The following is a 19,032-nucleotide window of genomic DNA, read 5'->3' as shown; positions in this document are numbered from 1 at the left end:
GGCTATATGATATATGGGGGAGTTTTTTTGAGGGTTATGTTTAGGCCAGGGGATAGAATCTATATTTCGTACAGTATACAAATAATTATGTTTATTGATAGTCTTCATAAGGATATCTGCACCAACATGTGTGTGTGTGTGTGTGTGTGTGTGTGTGTCTGTGTGTGTGTGTGTGTGTGTGTGTGTGTGTGTGTGTGTGTGTGTGTGCGTGCGTGATAGTGTGTGTGTGTGTGTGTGTGTGTGTGTGTGTGTGTGTATAAACCACATTTATAGAATAATGCTCTTGTACTTACCAGTTTGTAACCTAAAAACTCCCCCCTTATATCATGATCAACGGAAACATGTAGATGCTTCATGCTGCAACCCCCACAATATTCAAGTCAAATCTAAGCCCTGTGTGGCTGTTTGTGTGTGTGTGTGTGTGTGTGTGTGTGTGTGTGTTTTACTCACCTGTGTGTGTGTTTTTAGGTCACCTGGAAACAAGCCACTATAGATGATCTGCACTTGAATGTGTGTCACTGGTTATTGCCACAATGTGAAATAAATGAAGAAATTAGAAATGTCATCTGTTCCTGGCATATCCTCAGCACTTACTGTGCCTTCTGAACACCTTCTTGCAGCTTTGATGTTGTATACTAGTTCGTTGTGGTACATGGTTGACTATTGATTGTGACACTATACTGTAAAAAAGGTTTTGTCATTCGGATGAGACAGTAAACCAAGTTCCTGACTCTCTGTGGTCATAAAGCATCACAATCTAAATAACATCCACTAAACATCTTGAAAATATGAGATTTGCAAACATTATAAATCATAAACATCTCAAAGACATCTTCTGAATGTCTTAATGACATCCCAGAGGAAACGTCTTATAGACGTATTGCAGATGAGCAAACAACCTAAAGATTATGTCTTCTAGATGTAAACACAGACATCAAATAGGCGTCTGGGTAATGTTTGTGTGCTATCAGGGTATGGGGGGCCTGAGTAGCTCAGCGAGTACGCTGACTTCCACCCCTGGAGTTGTGAGTCCAAATCCAGGGTGTGCTGAGTGACTCCAGCCAGTCTCCTAAGCAACCAAATTGGCCCGGTTGCTAGGAAGGGTAGAGTCACATGGGGTAACCTCCTCGAGGTTGCTATAATGTGTGGTTCTCGCTCTCGGTGTGGCACGTGATGAGTTGTGCATGGATGCCTAGTCTCCACGGTAATGTGCTCAACAAGCCATGTGATAAAATGCACGGATTGACAGTCTCAGATGCAGAGGCAACTGAGTCACTACGCCACCGCGAGGATTTAGAGTGCATTTGGAATTGGGCATTCCAAATTGGGGAGGAATTGGGAATGATATGGATTCCGCTAACAGAGCACTTCTGTATAACATGAGTTAAATTGTAGTCCGTAATGTAAACTATTGGATTACATTTTAAGTTAATTTAAAGTGATTGATTTTAGATTACTTCTGTATTACTTAAATTCGGACCTAATTTCTTGTTTCTTTCTTGTTAATTCTTATTTAATTCTTGTGCATTTGAGTAGAAGAATATAAATTGGTAGGCTATATGATATATGGGGGAGTTTTTTTGAGGGTTATGTTTTTCATATGCACGTTTGTTTGTTTGTGTTTCTGTGACAGTTGAGAAGCCAGTGCCATATCACCCTGCAGCTGTTACCTGGTTGCCCACTAAAGCTAAGCAGGGTTGAGCCTGGCCAGTACCTGGATGGGAGACCTCCTGGGGAAAAACCAGGTTGCTGCTGGAAGTGGTATCAGGGAGGCCAGCAGGACCTACGGTCTGTGAGGGTCCTAATGCCCCAGTATAGTGACGGGGACACTATACTGTAAAAAAAAAAACCCCACTGTCTTTCGGATGGGACGTTAAACTGAGGTCCTGACTTTCTGTGGTCATTAAAAAAAAATCCCCAGTGGCACTTCTTGTAAAGAGTAGGGGTTTAACCCCTGGTGTCCTAGATTGATGTAGCCAAATTCCCCCATTGGCCCCTATCTATCATGGCCTCCTAATAATCTCCATCCCTGAATTGGCTACATCAATCTACCATCTCCTCTCCACCAATTGTGTGTGGGTGTGTGGGTGTGTGGGGGGGGGGTCTGGTGCACTATGGCTGCTGTTGCATCATCCAGGTGGATGCTGCACACCGGTGGTGGTTGAGGAGATTCCCCCTATACTATGTAAAGCAGTTTGAGAAAAGTGCTATATAAATTGTGTTGTATAGAAGTGTAGTCTGATTACAATTTCAGAAAGTAGTCATTTGTAGTGGATTATTTTTTAGTAATTTACTCACACATGCAACAAATGGTCCTCCAAAATCTGTCCTTGAGCTAATTGTAATTGAAAAACTAAATTGTTGTTTCATCTTACAAAATAAAACGTCATGCATGCACTAATAGCATGTAAGCTATTTGTAACATCATGTTGCTTTTAAAGTGTACAATTGCAAATGTAACATTTCTGAACTACAAAAATGTCAAAACATCACAGTTTGGTTTGTAAATAGAGGAAGGGTCCATAGAGATTATTTAAAAATCATATAATGTGGGATTATGAGTGATAAACAGGTTCGATGACATCATGGTTACGGGCTTCAATTCCTTATAGGGGTTTGACATTTATCACGTGGAGAGAAGGAGGCTCAGCCTCTGGAAGACCCTCGTAGAGTAGGGAGGAGGAGTGGAGAAAGGGAAATAACTCTCATTGTAAAAGCCCGAAACCATATGTCCGATTGCACGATTTAAAAGTCGTTTTAATTGAAAACGAGTGCGGAGAGATCCCGACCACAGGGACTAGGAGAATATGGAAGATGAGTGCCAATATACTCGCAGCCCTGCCTGGGAAGAACTGGTCAGTGTTTCACATTTTTCTGTTCGGTTAAACATAAAAAAGACTCTTTCATAATCACAGATAGAGATGATCGCTGATGTGAGAGGGCAGTAAGCGCTTGGTTTTATCGTGGCAGATCGCGATGTGAGAAAGATCGATACATTGACACGCGAGGGATCATTTTCTCCCTTCTGTTGAGTTGATTAGACTTTACATTCCTCTACTAACTCGGATCAACTTTTAGAACGGAATCGGTTAGTAATAGGCTATCAAATGTAACAAACTAATCAATTACATTTTCTTTCTTGTTCCATTGAGTCGGTCAGGCTTTTTAAGAGTACAGTTTATTTTACATGATGTATTATTATGCCACAGTTAAATGAGCTACTCTTAGTAATTCGTTTAACATTGAATGGGAGCGCTGTGCAATTATATGGTGCATCCTTAGTGGAAGTACAATTATATTTGGAAATGTGTTGTTTGGTGCTGTGTCCTATCCACATAGAGTTGTGAATTGGTTTTTGAAGAGACTGGAAGGTTGAATACACTGTAAACATTGCAGAGTGTACACAATCTGTTTCATATGTTAAAAGTATGATTTTACCCTATAATTAATGGTAAAATTGTATATTGTATGAATATGCATGTACTTCTTACGGTAATATTTTGTTAAAATTACAATTAAAAAATTGAGTGTTCACAGAAGTCCATGCATGACCCATCACATTTCATTATGTTTTATGGGAATTGTTCCATTTCTTATTTTTAATAGCCTTTAACTGAACATTGTGGTGTTCTGAGTTATTTAAAAAAATTATTATTTAATCAGGGGCGTAGATCCTGGGGAGATGGGCAAGTACAACCCCCCCAGTATTTATACCATAATCAATGAAAACATGTAAATGCTTCCTTCTCAGCAAAGGTCCGGATAATGTTTAGCTTGCATGGTGTCAGTAGTCATCTGGCTATGAAATTAGCTATATAATATACATTTTTGAATAGTTTTTATAACTTGTCACGTTGATAGCAATAGTAGCTTACTTTGTAAAGAAATAAAAAATAAATCCTAAACAGTCAAAATAGTCTCTACAAAACTGGGCAGGGATGAGGACATTGGGGGCACAGAGATAGGTAAAGTAGTGGGGTCTGTGGGATCTTCTACCAAGGATTAAAATATTTGATCAAGACTTCATCAGTCGAAGGCACTTGGATATGAATATTAAAAGATAAGATCAACGGTTCGTTTTGAATCTGAATGACTGTAACCCGGACACACACACACAAGATGAGACAGTCACAATGTAAGTCAAAAAACTGCTTTTATTGTTAACAATAAAAGCAGGCAAAAGTACAAACGGGCAAATCCAGTGAAGAGTTGTCGAGGGAAGCGTAGGGTCAAAAGCCGGGGAATCAAAGAGAGTAAAGGGGGCAAATCCGGGAGAGTAGTCGAGGGGAGCGAGGGTCAAAGCCGGGGTAAACAGGATTGAGAGGCGGGTAAACTAACAAAGGGAGTAGACAGGGGTACTAGGGGAACGAGGAGCTGGCAAGCTAAGGGGGTAATCAAGAGGAGTTCAAGAGGTGATCAAAACTAGACGAGACTAGCGGGGCAAAGACACGGAAACTAAATACAATAACCAACAACCGTGAGACGAAAGGGTAGTGATATATATAGGGGCAAGTGCAGGTGTAAACCATGACAGGTGATGAGACGAGTGCAGGTGAAACTAATGTGCAGGAGTGCAGATGACGCGAGTGCAGGTGGTCATAATGTTCTGGGGGATTGGAAACACGTGAGAAACTCGAGGAAGGGAGATTGCCTACGATCATGTGAGCGAGTAGGAGCAAAGTGGGCGTGAGGGCTCGAGCGAGCAAAAAGAGCGTGAAAAGCTCGAGGGGGTGGAACGAGCGTGGGAGCTCGAGGGGGCGGAACGAGCGTGGGAGCTCGAGGGGGCGGAACGAGCGTGGAAGCTCGAGGGGATGGAGCGAGGGAGCGGGGTTCGTGACAATGACAGCAGTCCAGTTTTTGTGTTGAAATGTTTTTACATTCAGAATATATAGTATGTGTATGGGATATAGGAGGCATTTTGAAAGATAAAACTACTATATGGGGGTTCAGAGGCGTCCCCTGAGAGAACATGTATAAACGTGTAAAAGAAGTCTGAATTGACCATTTTATATATTTTCCTCAAAGTGAGAATCTACAAACAAAAAAACAAACAATTTACACAACAACAGTGAAGCATTAAGCTTAATTAATGTATAAATAGGCTTTCCTTGCCATCCATGCCATGATGACATCTCAGATTAGTTTTCACAAAATTAGAACAAAAATCTGTTTTTTAATATTAAAAAGGCTCCTAACATGCTGATTAATAAAGATAAATTTAGACAGAAACGTCCTGACACAGACCTGGCTGAGCTGAATGGTCTGAATCACATATCAGACAGATTAAGATAGTTTCACTTTGGCTTAATTTTTGTGATTAAGCAAAAGATGGCAGTATCTGTAGTGCTTTCTCTGCTACTATTGTGAAAATAACTGCATCTGAAACTACGTACAGTAAATCAGGCTTTATGCGGCGCCTCATGTCACACAGAGAACAGGAATAAGCGCTGGACGTGCTTTACTCCCGCTCTAGAGAGAAATATTTCACTCTATTCCCACTGTGCATGCTTATACACATATGCTTACATAATCACTTAGTCAAGCCAGGTGTCAGATAACTAGCACAAAGATTTAGATCTTGGTCTGGATTGAAGTGTCCTTCGGTCCAGATCCGGACCGGAGTCTGCCTATCGAGTACCCCTGCCCTAAAGCCAGAAACATGTTCACCTTATTCTTTACGCCAAATTTCTAGGAAACACATGCAGCTGCGGGTATTTTTACTGTCAATTTAAAGGATTTTTTTTTTAAGTAAATATTTGGAAGCAGATAAAATCAATGGATTTTATTAGTTAAGATCTATTTTTCTTTATGCCACAAAATCCCAGATAAACGAAACTGCTCTACAGAGATGATCAGTGTTTGTTTGTTTTTTACCCCGAGAGTGGTTATTTTAATCTGTTAACTGAATGTTTTAACTAAATTTTGAATGTATTTTATTATTGTGCATGGATTAAATTTGTGCGCTGGTGTGAATAAATATAATGATAGCCAATTAATAATGATTACAAATATATCTTTTTTAAAACCTGCATGATAGTTTATGGCTCTAAAAACATAAAACCTAAAAGGAATGTTTTTGGATTGTTAGGAGTTGGTTCCCCAATAATAATAATAGTAGTAATAATAATAATAATAATAGAAACCTTACATTAATGTTGGGAATTATGTGTTTGTTGTGTAAAGGCTGCTATTTTGTATTAATTAATTTTATCTTTAATAAATGTTAACTTTATAACATTGACATTTAAAAAAAAGTTTTTTATTATAGTGCTATTATTATTTCGCCCAATCTGTGTAGTAAACTGAGTCATTGGCCTTAAAAACATTGTAGTCTATGTTGAAAGGACGTGTTTGATACAGTATGTTGCTGTCTTCAAACCAACTGAGCTACCTAGGCACCAATTTCCAAGCTAACTTGGAACATGCCAATGATGCCCAGAAATGCTGTCTAGGTTGGCAGCTCAATAGGTTTTGATGCTCAGCCAGGTTTGTGGGTTTGTACTGTATCAGGCAGAGAAACATCTGTTGCTGGATCCTCCCTTCACCATAGTTTCTAAAATGCCCATCCGCCGCTAGGGTTAGCTACAGAGATTCCTTCCCAATCCGAGTGTCTCAGCCCTCCATCTACCTACAAATAACTGCCGCTTAAATCCTCAGTTTTAAAATAAAGAAAATGCACAGTGCCCAGGCAGTAAAGTTTTACAGCAGCTCATTTACAAATTATCGAGGTGCACGTTTGGGCAGAAAACAGCAAAAGCATAATGGCCAAAAAAGCCGCTTTCCAGCCGCTGTCCACTTCTCACATCTCAGTGGCTGAGCGTGTTCATAACCCGCAGTAATCTGACTGCTCTTCCCCGCAGGAGCCAGAGAAACCAGCGGCGACCGCATCAGGGCTTCAACATTCCGGTATGGGGGCTGTTGGGGTCTCGGGGTCAGTGGTGGATGAGTCCTCCGACAGCGAGGGAGAACATGAAGGGCCTCAGAAACTCATCAGGAAAGTGTCAACCTCCGGGCAAATACGAAGCAAGGTAAGAACTGCTGTAACATATTTGAAGCCGATGTATTTTGCTGTTCAAATCAAGGCCAGTAGAAGTAGCTGCTACTGTAGACCAGCACACATGCTAGAGATCTGAGAGCTCAAACACTGATCTTTTCTAGCTTCAAACATCTGGAAGGATTGCAAATTGATTCGGAGTGTTGCATTGCTTGTGCCATAATACAGTTCTCATATTGATAATGCAGTAAATGCAACTCAGTAAAACAAAGTCTTCAACCTGTTGATATGTATTTAGGGCCACTTGTTGAAAAATCAGTTCATGTGGATTGCAGACATTCTTTTCTTTTCTAATTAAGTCATTTTTTGAGATTCATCAGTCTTTTGGTTTCCTTGATCACTCATCATTTTAATACCCATAAAATTGATACTTTAATAAAGCTCTTTGGCCTGTCTGTTTAGCTTTTTCAAGATTTTTGTAGTGTAAAATGAATGGTTTTAAATATATGGCATTTGTCATTTTTAATTTAAAGGTATGGTGTTGTTTTCATGTATCAAGATGGGGCTGATTTCAACACGCATTTTAAAATTTCCAAGCCCTCGTAAACCCATTAAATGCTATTGTAGTCTTTAATGGGTAAGGTAAAGAATGGTAATTGAAGCCTCTTGATTCTGCTCTCCTGACTCACTTGGCAAGACGACACCTCAGTCACCTTTGCTCACTTTAACCATGTGAACTCTGTGAAAAGAACTGTGAAAAGTTCCTATTTTCTGACCAGAACAAACACACTTAATTATTGAGTGCTGCTCTCCACCCCCGTTGCGTTATTTAAAAAGGCTATATTTAGAGGCTGCCTGTTCTGTATGTGGAAGGGGCCGATCTTTTGTGATGCTAATGATCTAACAGTTTAAACCACAGCACGTGAAAATAAAGGCTCAATTTACAAGTTTCTTTTAGAAACATAATTTCTGTTGTCATTAGTTAATGCATTCAGTTAAGGTTTGAAAGTACTAGTGAGAGACTGATACAATGGCTCGGCCAATAATTCAGGAATATATATATATATATATATATATATATATATATAAAAATTCTGTCAAATGTGTCCAGACTCTTCACTGGTGTTTATGTTGGTCACCCTACTCTAGAGATATCATTATCAGTAGCGATGTCCCGATACCATTTTTTTTGAGCAGTATGAGTACCAATACTTTCTTTTTTAAATTTTTGCTGATACTAGATACCTTTTTTTTTTTTTTGGTGTTTTTTTTTTCTGAACTCCATATCAACAGTTTATTTCAATTTCTTTAATCAAAATGGTGTCTAAATAAATGTATTCATTAAAACACTTAATTTTCAACATAATATTGTAATATGTTTATCAAATTGAGTGCTTTTATACAGAACCTCTCAACACAATCCAAAAAACTATTTTTTACATTTTATGTATGTGTATATATATATATATATATATATATATATATATATATATATATATATATATATATATATATATATATATATATATATATATATATATATATATATATATATTAATTTGTGTCAAATAAAGTGCTGCATAACAGAGCACCACAGATGTGAGATATTGCTTAAATATAATACAATTACTAATTATTTATTATTATTATTAGTAGTAGTATTAAAATTAGTAGTAGTTTTACAGTGAATATTACATGACTATACAGTAGTGATATATTTTTGTCATACATTTTCCATTTAAATTGAGCTTTTATTTTGGAGTTAAGCTCTTTCCGTTTCTGTATGTTTTTGACGGTAGCTTCTCACCTCTGGAAAAGCAGGTTGCTATTTGACCCATTGTGATTATTAAACCGCAAAAGGCTGCTATTTCATTAAATATATATGTAGTCTGGAAATGCTGTGCGCTACATATTGAATTAGCTCGCTGTCATCTGCTAAAACCAGAGCACTTGATGCTCATTATGGTGTTTTCACGTATGTTGAAAACATCTAAAATATTTGAGCACTTTGTTTCTTTATGTCGGCACAACATTGGCTCCACACATTCACTTTGAAGAGTGCAGCACATTCAAACTCTATATTTACCTAATTTAATCGCAGCCTTTGTGGTTTAATAATCACACTAGGGCACAATGTGATGTAATTTGTGTATTAAATGTTTACGGAATGAGTGGAGTCTCTACCTTTCAATGTCAGTTCCGGCACTGTTTCATGTGACTGATCACTCGTCATTGGCAACAGTTTTTTGAATGACCAGCAAAGGGGAAACATGTTTTTTGGAACCACATTGAGTAGTTCCACATGGTTGATGCTAACCAGCCAATTCCTGACTCCCCGCTCCCTTTGCCCTGGTAACCCTTTTCAGCTTATAATCAGACCATCTGCAGTCTCAACGTGAAGTGCAGGAACATACATCTCAGTATGGTACAGGCATGGGGGTGACAGAGAGGGGGATGTGTGAAAGACAGTTAGCTGGTAGGTACTGTGTTTTCTTTTGGGCAGTGGGCTGTGATGTGTGCAGATCAGTGCTAATGGAGCATGCAGGTGCTCACTGCTGTTCCACCTTATTGTTTGCTTAACCTTGCATCCCATCATGTGTCCTGCTTGCACTGTGGCCACTCTCTCTCACTTATATACTTTAATCACACAAAGAAAAACACACCAGAGCTCTGTTTAAAACCTAGTGAGCTACCTCGCTAACTACTGCCTAGATTGGCAGCTGGCTTAAAAGGCATCTTAACCGTCATAGAACCTTATAAGTAATGTGACCGATTTGACAGCAACTCAAGGTGCTAAATAAAAATAAAAAACGCTTATCGTGGGAGACTTCACTCGCAATGGATTCTAATAGTTTAGCATGTTGTTAAGTGAACAGTGTAATACTGTAATAAGCATTCAAATACATTGTGCAAATATTGAGTAAAATAATCCACTGTTAATTACACTGGACTATGATAATTTGTAGTATTGAATGAAATATGACTATATATTTTTTTTAAATCATTTACATTTCTCTCACCATGCCCACCATCTATGATTTGGTTTTTCACTTAATGTACAGTATGTTTATTATATGTGCGCATATTATTAGAGGACTTTCAAGAAGACGAGGGTTTAATCTGTTGAAATATCTCTGTACAAAATGTTGTTCGCAACAGATATTCATGCTTGTTGTGGTGTCACAATAACAGAGGGATAGATCACTCCAGATGATGTGGATCTACTAGTGTTGGAGTGCACTGACATTTTTCCAACCAAGATTAGTTGATGCTAGTAACTACGCACTCCATCTTCATCAAGTTAATTGCCTGAGGGAGCAGAGTGCTTGGAGTAAAACCTCATGATATCAAAATAAATGAGTGGTTATTTTCAAAAGTTAAACAACAACAAAACAACAACAACAACAAACAAACTGTGCTATTTCATGTATTGTTAGGGTTATGGTTTCTGTAGGAATTGCTCTGTTTTTCCAGCTAGATTTTGTACACAACAGCCTGCCTGTATGTGAAACCAGTTTAACAAATTGACAGAATTGGAAGTTTAAAAAATTATGCAACAAGGTGTTTTTTGGGGGGCTTAGATGAGGGTCAGATATTAAACAGGGCTTCAGACAAAAATGCCACAGAAATAATAAAAAAAATAAATAAATAATAATAATAATACTCTAGTCCAGATATTTATAATGTGGGAGCAAAAAAAGTTACCTCACATTTGATATAATTCATAGTATTCTATTTTAAGCTTTTAGTTAGAGTGCCTCTGCAGACACTAGTGGCCTGTAGCTGTCAGATAATGTAAAAAAAAATATTTTTTTATAAAAAAAAAACTAAACTTATCTATGAAAATACTCCGTGTGAAGAAAACACCCCAACAACTTCAAAACTTGAAAAAGTGATAACATTCAAATCTACCATATGTATACAGCTACCCACAGACAGTAGATAGCTGTGTAATGTAACATACAGACACTTATTTAAAATGTATTCTAGCAGTGTTTTATTTTATCTTTTAGTTAGCAGAATGGATTTCAGTTCAATTAAATTGAAGTATATGATAGAATATTAGGGCTGTGTATTAAAACAGATTTCCGGATTTGACTCAAGCTCTTGATTCGATTCGATCTCGATTAGATTCGATTCAACATCGATTATGGGAACATTTCTGTTACAATGTCCATTTTGCTTACATATGAAAGAAATTCTCTCTCAGCTTATAACCTTAATTATTAAGGAATCTTCTAGACAACCCTTCTAGGTACAATTTGAAAATATATATTTTACAAATTAGATTTTATGATTAGTTTTTAATTAAATTGATCACATTTTAGCTTTTGTGAATGTTCAAATTCATTCTATTCCATCAGTGTCTTTAAATTGTATATATTATGTTGCATATATATTTTTCTTACATGTTTCTGTTTACTTGCAGAATTTGTACCGTTTACAAGTATTTGCGTTAATATGAAGAACACGCGGTAAATCGGTACTGTCTCTTTAAGAATAGAAGCATCAGCAGTGAGCACATAACGAGAGGGTGTGCATGCATATTAATGAGAGAAGACGTGCGTGGTTTCTTTCGCAGCATCCATGTGTGATTAGAATTAAATATATATATATATATATATATATATATATATATATATATATATATATATATATATATATATATATTGTTTGTTTTTAATCAACACTTGACTAAAAAAACAGAAAGGGTATTAAAAGAGACATTATTCAATGACATATGGTCTGCACTTATATAGCGCTTTTTTTTAAACCTTAGAGGTTACCAAAGCGCTTTACAATGTGTCCCAATCACCCATTCTCATACACACTCATACACCAATGGTGGCAGAGCTGCCACGCAAGGCGCTAGCCTGCCATTGGGAGCAACTTGGGGTTCAGTGTCTTGCCCAAGGACACTTCGGCATGTGGAGTCGTGGGCCAGGAATCGAACCACCAACCCTGCGATTTGGCAGCCGACCCGCTCAACCACCTGAGCCACAGCCGCCCTATGGGTCTGTGGTTCTCGATTTTGAACACACAGAACGACTTACAAATTTTACTCTCAACACATGTAAAATGTCTCAGTGCTAATAACTTCTCCACTGTACTATTCAATCACTGGAGAGTGAATTCTGAACATTTACAAGTCAGTGGTTAATCTTAGACATTTTAAGTCATATAGCATGAGTTTTTCTTGCATTATAGAGGGATGCCACATAAAGTGAATGATCGATCTATCTTGGGAATTAAGAATCGATATAGAGATCGTTCAAACAAAGATTGTGATGCTTGGGAAAATCTATATTTTAGTTATAGATTTAGTAAGTACATTTATGCCCTCATAAATGCACAATTCTCATGATAATTCAAAGGTATTGCCTCTTATTATAAATTAATAAATGTTTAGATACGTTAGTCAATTTCTGGCAATTGCTGAAATTATTTGTATTAAGTGTCCAAAATAATATATATATTTATTTATGATTTTTTCTATATGTATTAAGATATAGTAAATATTTTACAAGATGACTCGAAGTTGTTTTGATTGAAAAATGACTTCAAACATGTTCGAGCTGAGCTCACTACACATATATGTAATTGTAGACCACTATATACAGGACAAAGTGGAATGTAATGACATGGCCTGTGTCTCTGAGTGTCTGTACAGGGCTCTGTGAAGCTCTGTGGGCTGATGCCTTGTACTTTATTGGAAGAGCTCATGTGTATCAGAGCATCTGAACCTCTCATTTCCCCACAGACATCAATAGAGAATATTGTGTACCAGATGCTTCACACATACCAGCATCTCAGAGCATTCCCATTCCTTCACACACATGCAAACACCAGGAGGTGACAGCAGCTACCCTGCCCTCTGCTGCAGCTTATTTAGAGTTTACAGACAAGATGAAACATATACCAGTATTAATATGGGCTCTATTTTCATGAGCTTGCAAAGGACAACGCTATGCACAAAGTCTTATCCAATTTAATCCAATAATTGTAAGCACAATTTTCACGCCAGTGCAAAGCAGAAGTGGGTGTGTATGAGAGGGTTTGCCCTCTCTGTGGGTGTATGTGCGCAAACTGTGGGTGTATTGTATGTTAATAAAGTGGCTTAATGTGCAATTAGCTATTTTTCTGAGAAATGGGTCATTGCGCTAAGATGTCTCAAAAGCATGTCTCTTTGCAGCGCGAAGTACAATTTCATTTCCTGAATTTCCAGATTTGAGATTCCACCAGCAGGTGGTAATAAAGTTCATGTCCAAACTGTGAAAATATAGTGAAACATCAAATTATGACAATCTCCATTGTAGCAGTTTTATGAAACAAAAATATATGACATTTTTGTTAAACTATGGTTAGGCCAAGGTTTATTTTTAAGTTATTATTATTATGTTTATATTTACAGTTGTATTTGTGATCTATTTTGTATTGGTATTTTCCACTTGTTGTCATAGAGTGATTTTTAAGGCACTGCAAAAGAGGCCGGTGGAAGAAGTTGCAGAGGATTACATTTTTGGATTTAGAGAGGTGATTACATTAGATTCTGTTTTACGACTTCATTATTTTAATTAAAAGTGCATTCAATAATTTGGGGCTAATTTAAAAAGTTTAATGAATGAATTGTGTTTTTTTGAAGAGTGATCTGAATGGTGTACACTCACTTGAGATAAAGACTGTACTCATAATAGTTTTCTATAAAAAGTGTTTTTATTATTCATGGTGCATGCGGGTCACCCCCTTCAATATGTTTTGCCATGTTCAAATGACATGGTCCACTGTGTTTCACTAAATGTCGAAGAAGAAAATCCTTGCACTAATTGGCTGCCACGCATGTAGATCCGCATGTCTATGCTTAGCGCAGTGCTGTTTGGTGATGCGAAGAGTGAAAATAACACAATGAAACATTTATTTTTCGTGCTTTAGAAACAGAGACAACAGGAAATTCAGTAGTTGTTCTGCCAAAGAAGCAAAAAAGGTCCGTAGCAAGAAGACAGAAAGACCGAAGGAGATTTCGCCAAACCCACTTGCGCCAAGACTTAGCGTATGTTTACACAGAAATACCAAAACTTCATGGCCTTGCACACTTATCTTGCGCTTATGACTTATTGTATAGTGCTGCTCTTAGTGCTAGTACTCATAAAATAGGGCCCCATATCTTATATCCAAGTAAAACAGAATATGTTGCAAAACATGATTTTTTCCATTAGGATTTGATGCATTGAATCATATTTTATATTATTGGAGGTGAGAAAGTTATTATTGCAAATATTTTCTTTCTTTAGAATAATGCACACTGATGCTTTAGGTGCAATGAGAAATTATTAAGATACTAAACATAGTTACACATCCCTTCCAGAAATATAGTGATTCATATTTATCAGTTGAACATGGTGAATCCTGTGAAATCATCATGCACAAAAAGCTTGACTGTTCTGTTATTTTATGACTTCTTAACCACAATAATGTAAGTCTTAGGCATCTATTCTCCTATTTCATATTGACTGATGTAATTTATGATAACTAGATGCATTACATGACACAGTTTAACTGAGCAGAACAGAGCAGATATTGTGTTTAGAGCTCAAGTGATGCGTAGGCTGACAATGACCTTCATGTCCATCACAACCTTTTGGCACAGTGAAATATTGTAATATATCGCATTGGTTACAAGATTGATGTCTGATTTATGGACAAAGTTTCCTTGACTATTCACTTTAAACCGAGATTGGAAAAAGTATTTTGTTGAGTATGTTAATAATAATAATAATAATAATAATAATAATAATAATAATAAACATGTTATTTAAAAAATATATATATTTTAATAAATATAATAATACATTATGAAAACTTTCCCCTTAGTTGTTATGGTCCTGCAGGTAAGAGCAAATAAAAAAATAAAAAGATGCATTTTATTCAAAGACACTTTAAGCTGTGCGATAGCTCTGTGAATCACAAAAGCCTGTGTTTAATTAGTAAATATATAGTATGCACAGCGCCAGCGCGTTAGTGAATGGTGCTGCTCCATTTACACAACCTCACGCACGCATAGGCTGGTGATGCACTCGCGGCTATTTTTAGCCTTAATATTTGAGCGCTACTTAAGAACAGCATCTCAGATGTATATGCTCAATAGTTCAGTTCACTTATAATATGCATTTAGAACGGCACCGGAGGTGTATTTCACCAGAATTTGAATAAGAAGCAAATTGAACTACTGTGAACTTGCCTACAAACAGACACATACAGGACTTCCTGCCGAGTTCAGAATGTCAAAATAAAAGCGTGAGGGCTTAACTTAAATATGTTACTGTTGTATTTAAAATTAAAAGTCATTAATAATAATAAAATGAATAACAATTTATTATTATTATTGTAATCATTAGCATTTGTTTACAATTTATAACAATATTTAAGTTGAATGGGTTCCAAAAAATAATTGTGTGAATGGAAAATGGATTGATGAAAGTTGAAACATTTTTGGAAAAAGAAAAAGAAAAAAAGGAAAAAGAAAATACTGGTTTAAGTACTTTAAGACTGGAATTACTGTTAATTTTGCTGCTACATTATCCAGTATACTAGTTAATAATAAAGTGTTTCTTAATAAGCTATACATTATATTGAAATAATGTGTAGTTAGAGGTTTGTATTTCTTTACATATTAAAGAGCACACCCAATTAGTTCCACACAATAATGTGAAGATATTCCAAACTGATTATGCAAAAAACAACAACACTGGTATCGGCTTGGGATCAGTATCTGAGATTTCCAATATTGGAATCGGATCGGAAGAGAAAAAGTGGCATCGGTGCATCCCTAATTGATATATCTATATTTTCAGGCAAATTGATGATATTCGATATATATCTTGATAATTCTGTTTTTGCTCCGAAATAGCATACAAGTGTGGTTTTTTTTTATCAGAGGAACCATCATTTAATCTTAACAGCCATTGTAGCAAGTAGAATTAATATTTCAAAGGTATTGAATAAAAATCTATTTAAAAATGATGAAGGCATGTTTCGCACAGTTTTTCACTAAATTAACACAAGGGAGAGTAAATGTAATAATTTCCATTGATTTATACATTTATACTTATATTTAACATACAGTCATATATTGAAGCTTAATAAAATCTTCTTTGCCTTCATATATTTTTACTAAAAATATATTATTTGTGAATGAACATGGCGTAGTACTAAACTATTACTGTGGAACCCAGTCAAGTTTATTATTATAATATAATACTGAATTATTATTATTTTCAGGATAAGATTTGTTAAAGATAAATTAATATATTTCTGTCCTATTTACTTCACCCTGAACTGGGGTTCCCCTTCTGTCACTCACTCGAAGTTGTGTCTGTGTAGTGACACTAGGGGTCGCTCTTGGGAGCCCCAAACACCTCTGATCTTTGAGAAAAGGCCAGTAAGAACTAGCGAATGGATTTGCATGCCACTCCCCTGGAAATACGGGTGTAAGAGGAACTGGCTCGCAACCACTCATTTAGATTTTTTCTTTGAAGCCGAGCAATTGTGTGTCAGGTCCATTCACCTATATTGCGCATTCCAGTGTCTTTCTCTCCTTCTGCACGATCAGTGCAGAGTACGCCCCTGGGCGCTTCGACAGAGCTAAAAATGTATATATTCCTGCAAAAGAGTATATTTCCTCTATTAGAGCATGCACATTGACTTGAACGTCTTTTTAAAGATGCGTCTTTTTAAAGATGCCTTTCTGTCTTTCTGTGATTCCTGGATGTGGTCGTTATCTTTCTGCCTCCGACGGCCACAAGTGTTACCTCACATGTCTGGGCAGCAATCACGTTGAGGCAGCGTTCATGGATGTTTATGTTCTCATTGTGAGGACATGACCATGGCAACTTTGCGGTCGCAGCTTTCCTTCTTCTGGGGGAAAGTCACTCCAGCCCCCCACCCGCCAGGCCTTCTACCTACGGGTACGAGGTTGGCTTGGCTGGCACTGGAAGTTCGGGTCTAAATACAGGTTTAAACAGGGTCTAAACTTTGTGATCCCATCACCCAAATTACGTTCGGAGGTAGTCAGAAATCATCAGACACGTCCTTAGACACGTCCAGAAGCGTCCTTATGCATCCTGGACAGCAGCAAAGAACCACCTTCATCAATCATTGTGCTAAAACAATGGTTTGAAAATAGGGCTTTTACGATGCATCGCGATCATCCTTTGAACAATATCAATTCTTAAATCCCAAGAACGATGTTTCACTCTATGTGGCAACCCTCTATAATGTAAGTAAATCACTTGCAATTGCAACCAAATCTCATGCTAAGTAATTAAAAATGTCTAAGGTCAGCCACTGGCTAGTAAATGTTCATGTTTCACTCACCAGTGATTGAGCAGTATAGTGGAGAAGAAGTCATTAGTACAGAGGTATTTTCACTGCATGTTGAAAGTAAAAGTTTGGTGTCATTCATTCTGTGTGTCCAAAGATGACCTCCACTCAATCCATATGTCACTGAATAATGTTTCCTTAATACTTTTTCTGTTTTTTACAGTCAGTTGATTACAGTCAGTTTATTAAAAACAATTAATCTAATTCTAATCACACATGGATGTGTTAAAGAAACCACACTGAAAAAAAGTTTTTGTTAGATCAACTTAGAAAATGTACTTCATGTGGTAACGTCTTAATTAACTGGTTTTGTTGAAAGGAAAGAAAGTGTTCAAGATGCTGAATATAACTGAATTAAACCAACCTGAAATACCAAGGTTTTACTAAGGCATAATTTTCAGTAGATGGATTTGCCCTGTAAGGTCAAATCACATTTTAACTTTGATGTATATATAACCTGATATGTCTGTAAAGGGATTAATGGAAAGGATGAGGCAAGAACTGGCTTGACAATACAAATAATAGTTTAATGAAGATCTAAACAAAAAGACAAACACACAAAGGTGTCAGACAGCTGGCTGTAAATCTCTCTCTCTCTGTCCCACTGCAGTTTCCAGTCTGCCTTTATCCCTCTCTGAGGCTTGATTAGCCTGATAAGGGGCCAGGTTTGTAGCATCACACCCCGGCCCTGCCCTCTGCCCTGTCACAATGTCTTTTAAGCTTGAATCACATTTTGAAAACAAGCCCTCCCCATTCTTTGTATGGTATCTGCAAATGGGACTAAGGGGACTTGCACACTAGAGTTAATGCTGCATCAGAGCAAGCTGCAAATGCATTGATTTCAAAGGGGATGGTGGATCGGAAGGACAGATATATCATGATATGTGAATAAACCCAGATTCAGACAGTCATATAAACCAAAATTCCCTTATTAGGGAGAAAATAAAATACAAAAAACTTGGCAAATAACACAAAAGGCCCAGTCTAAGCCAAACACAGCAGAGAAATTAAATTACCCTTAAGAGGGAAAAACTGAGAAAAGGAAACAAACTAGTACCAGCTGACACAAACCAGACTGACCAGGAAACACAAGACAAGAGGAATGAACCAGCACAGGACAGAGCTCAACAGGGAAATAAATAGGGAAGCAAATAAGGAGGGTAACAAAGGAAGGCAGGTGTAACTGATAAACTGATAACAAAACAAGACAAGAGGGGGTGGGATTTCACTCAAGACTGAACTGATACATTGGCTGCATCCGAAACCAAAGGTAGATTTCTTGTTGCCTCACTTCCCTATCAGTCAATGACTGAACAGACAGTATTTACATATGAAGGTACCTCCAGGAACTGGTTTCAGACAGGCTACGCAGGCAGCGTAATGTCACATTGTTGCGAGGATACCAGCAACTGATTAATGCCATCTGGTGTCCACTAAAGTTAACACGTCTGCTTCATTAAGTCCAACCGAACCACAATGGACTAATAATCTAAAACAAAATCAAGAGTTTTGGCGATAACCAAGTGTAAATTGAATAACTACTTTCTTGCTAGAAATGGAATTAAAAGTTGGAAAAAGTGAATAAAAATTTACATTTAGACACAAATTGGCTATCAACTGCCTCTTCAGCCAGCATTTGTTTTCTTCAGCTTAACCACTGT

The 19,032-nt window shown here is 37.1% G+C and overlaps 1 protein-coding gene across 1 annotated transcript in view; it reads left to right on the top strand.

The window, feature by feature from the left end:
- The first annotated feature begins 2,764 nt into the window (after positions 1-2,764).
- The window catches only part of LOC127655345 (diacylglycerol kinase eta-like), a 129,786-nt gene continuing 113,518 nt past the window's right edge, over positions 2,765-19,032 (top strand). The window contains exons 1-2 of the mRNA XM_052143110.1: positions 2,765-2,855; positions 6,861-7,028. Of these exons, the coding sequence (XP_051999070.1) occupies positions 2,808-2,855; positions 6,861-7,028 (216 nt within the window). The 5' untranslated portion in view covers positions 2,765-2,807. The remainder of the gene's footprint in view (positions 2,856-6,860; positions 7,029-19,032) is intronic.

Source organism: Xyrauchen texanus, chromosome 14, assembly GCF_025860055.1.
Source record: "Xyrauchen texanus isolate HMW12.3.18 chromosome 14, RBS_HiC_50CHRs, whole genome shotgun sequence".
In the NCBI taxonomy this organism is placed as follows: Eukaryota; Metazoa; Chordata; class Actinopteri; order Cypriniformes; family Catostomidae; genus Xyrauchen; species Xyrauchen texanus.
The sequence above is the reverse complement of the archived record's forward strand: the minus strand, read 5'-3'. Positions and strand labels throughout refer to the sequence as shown.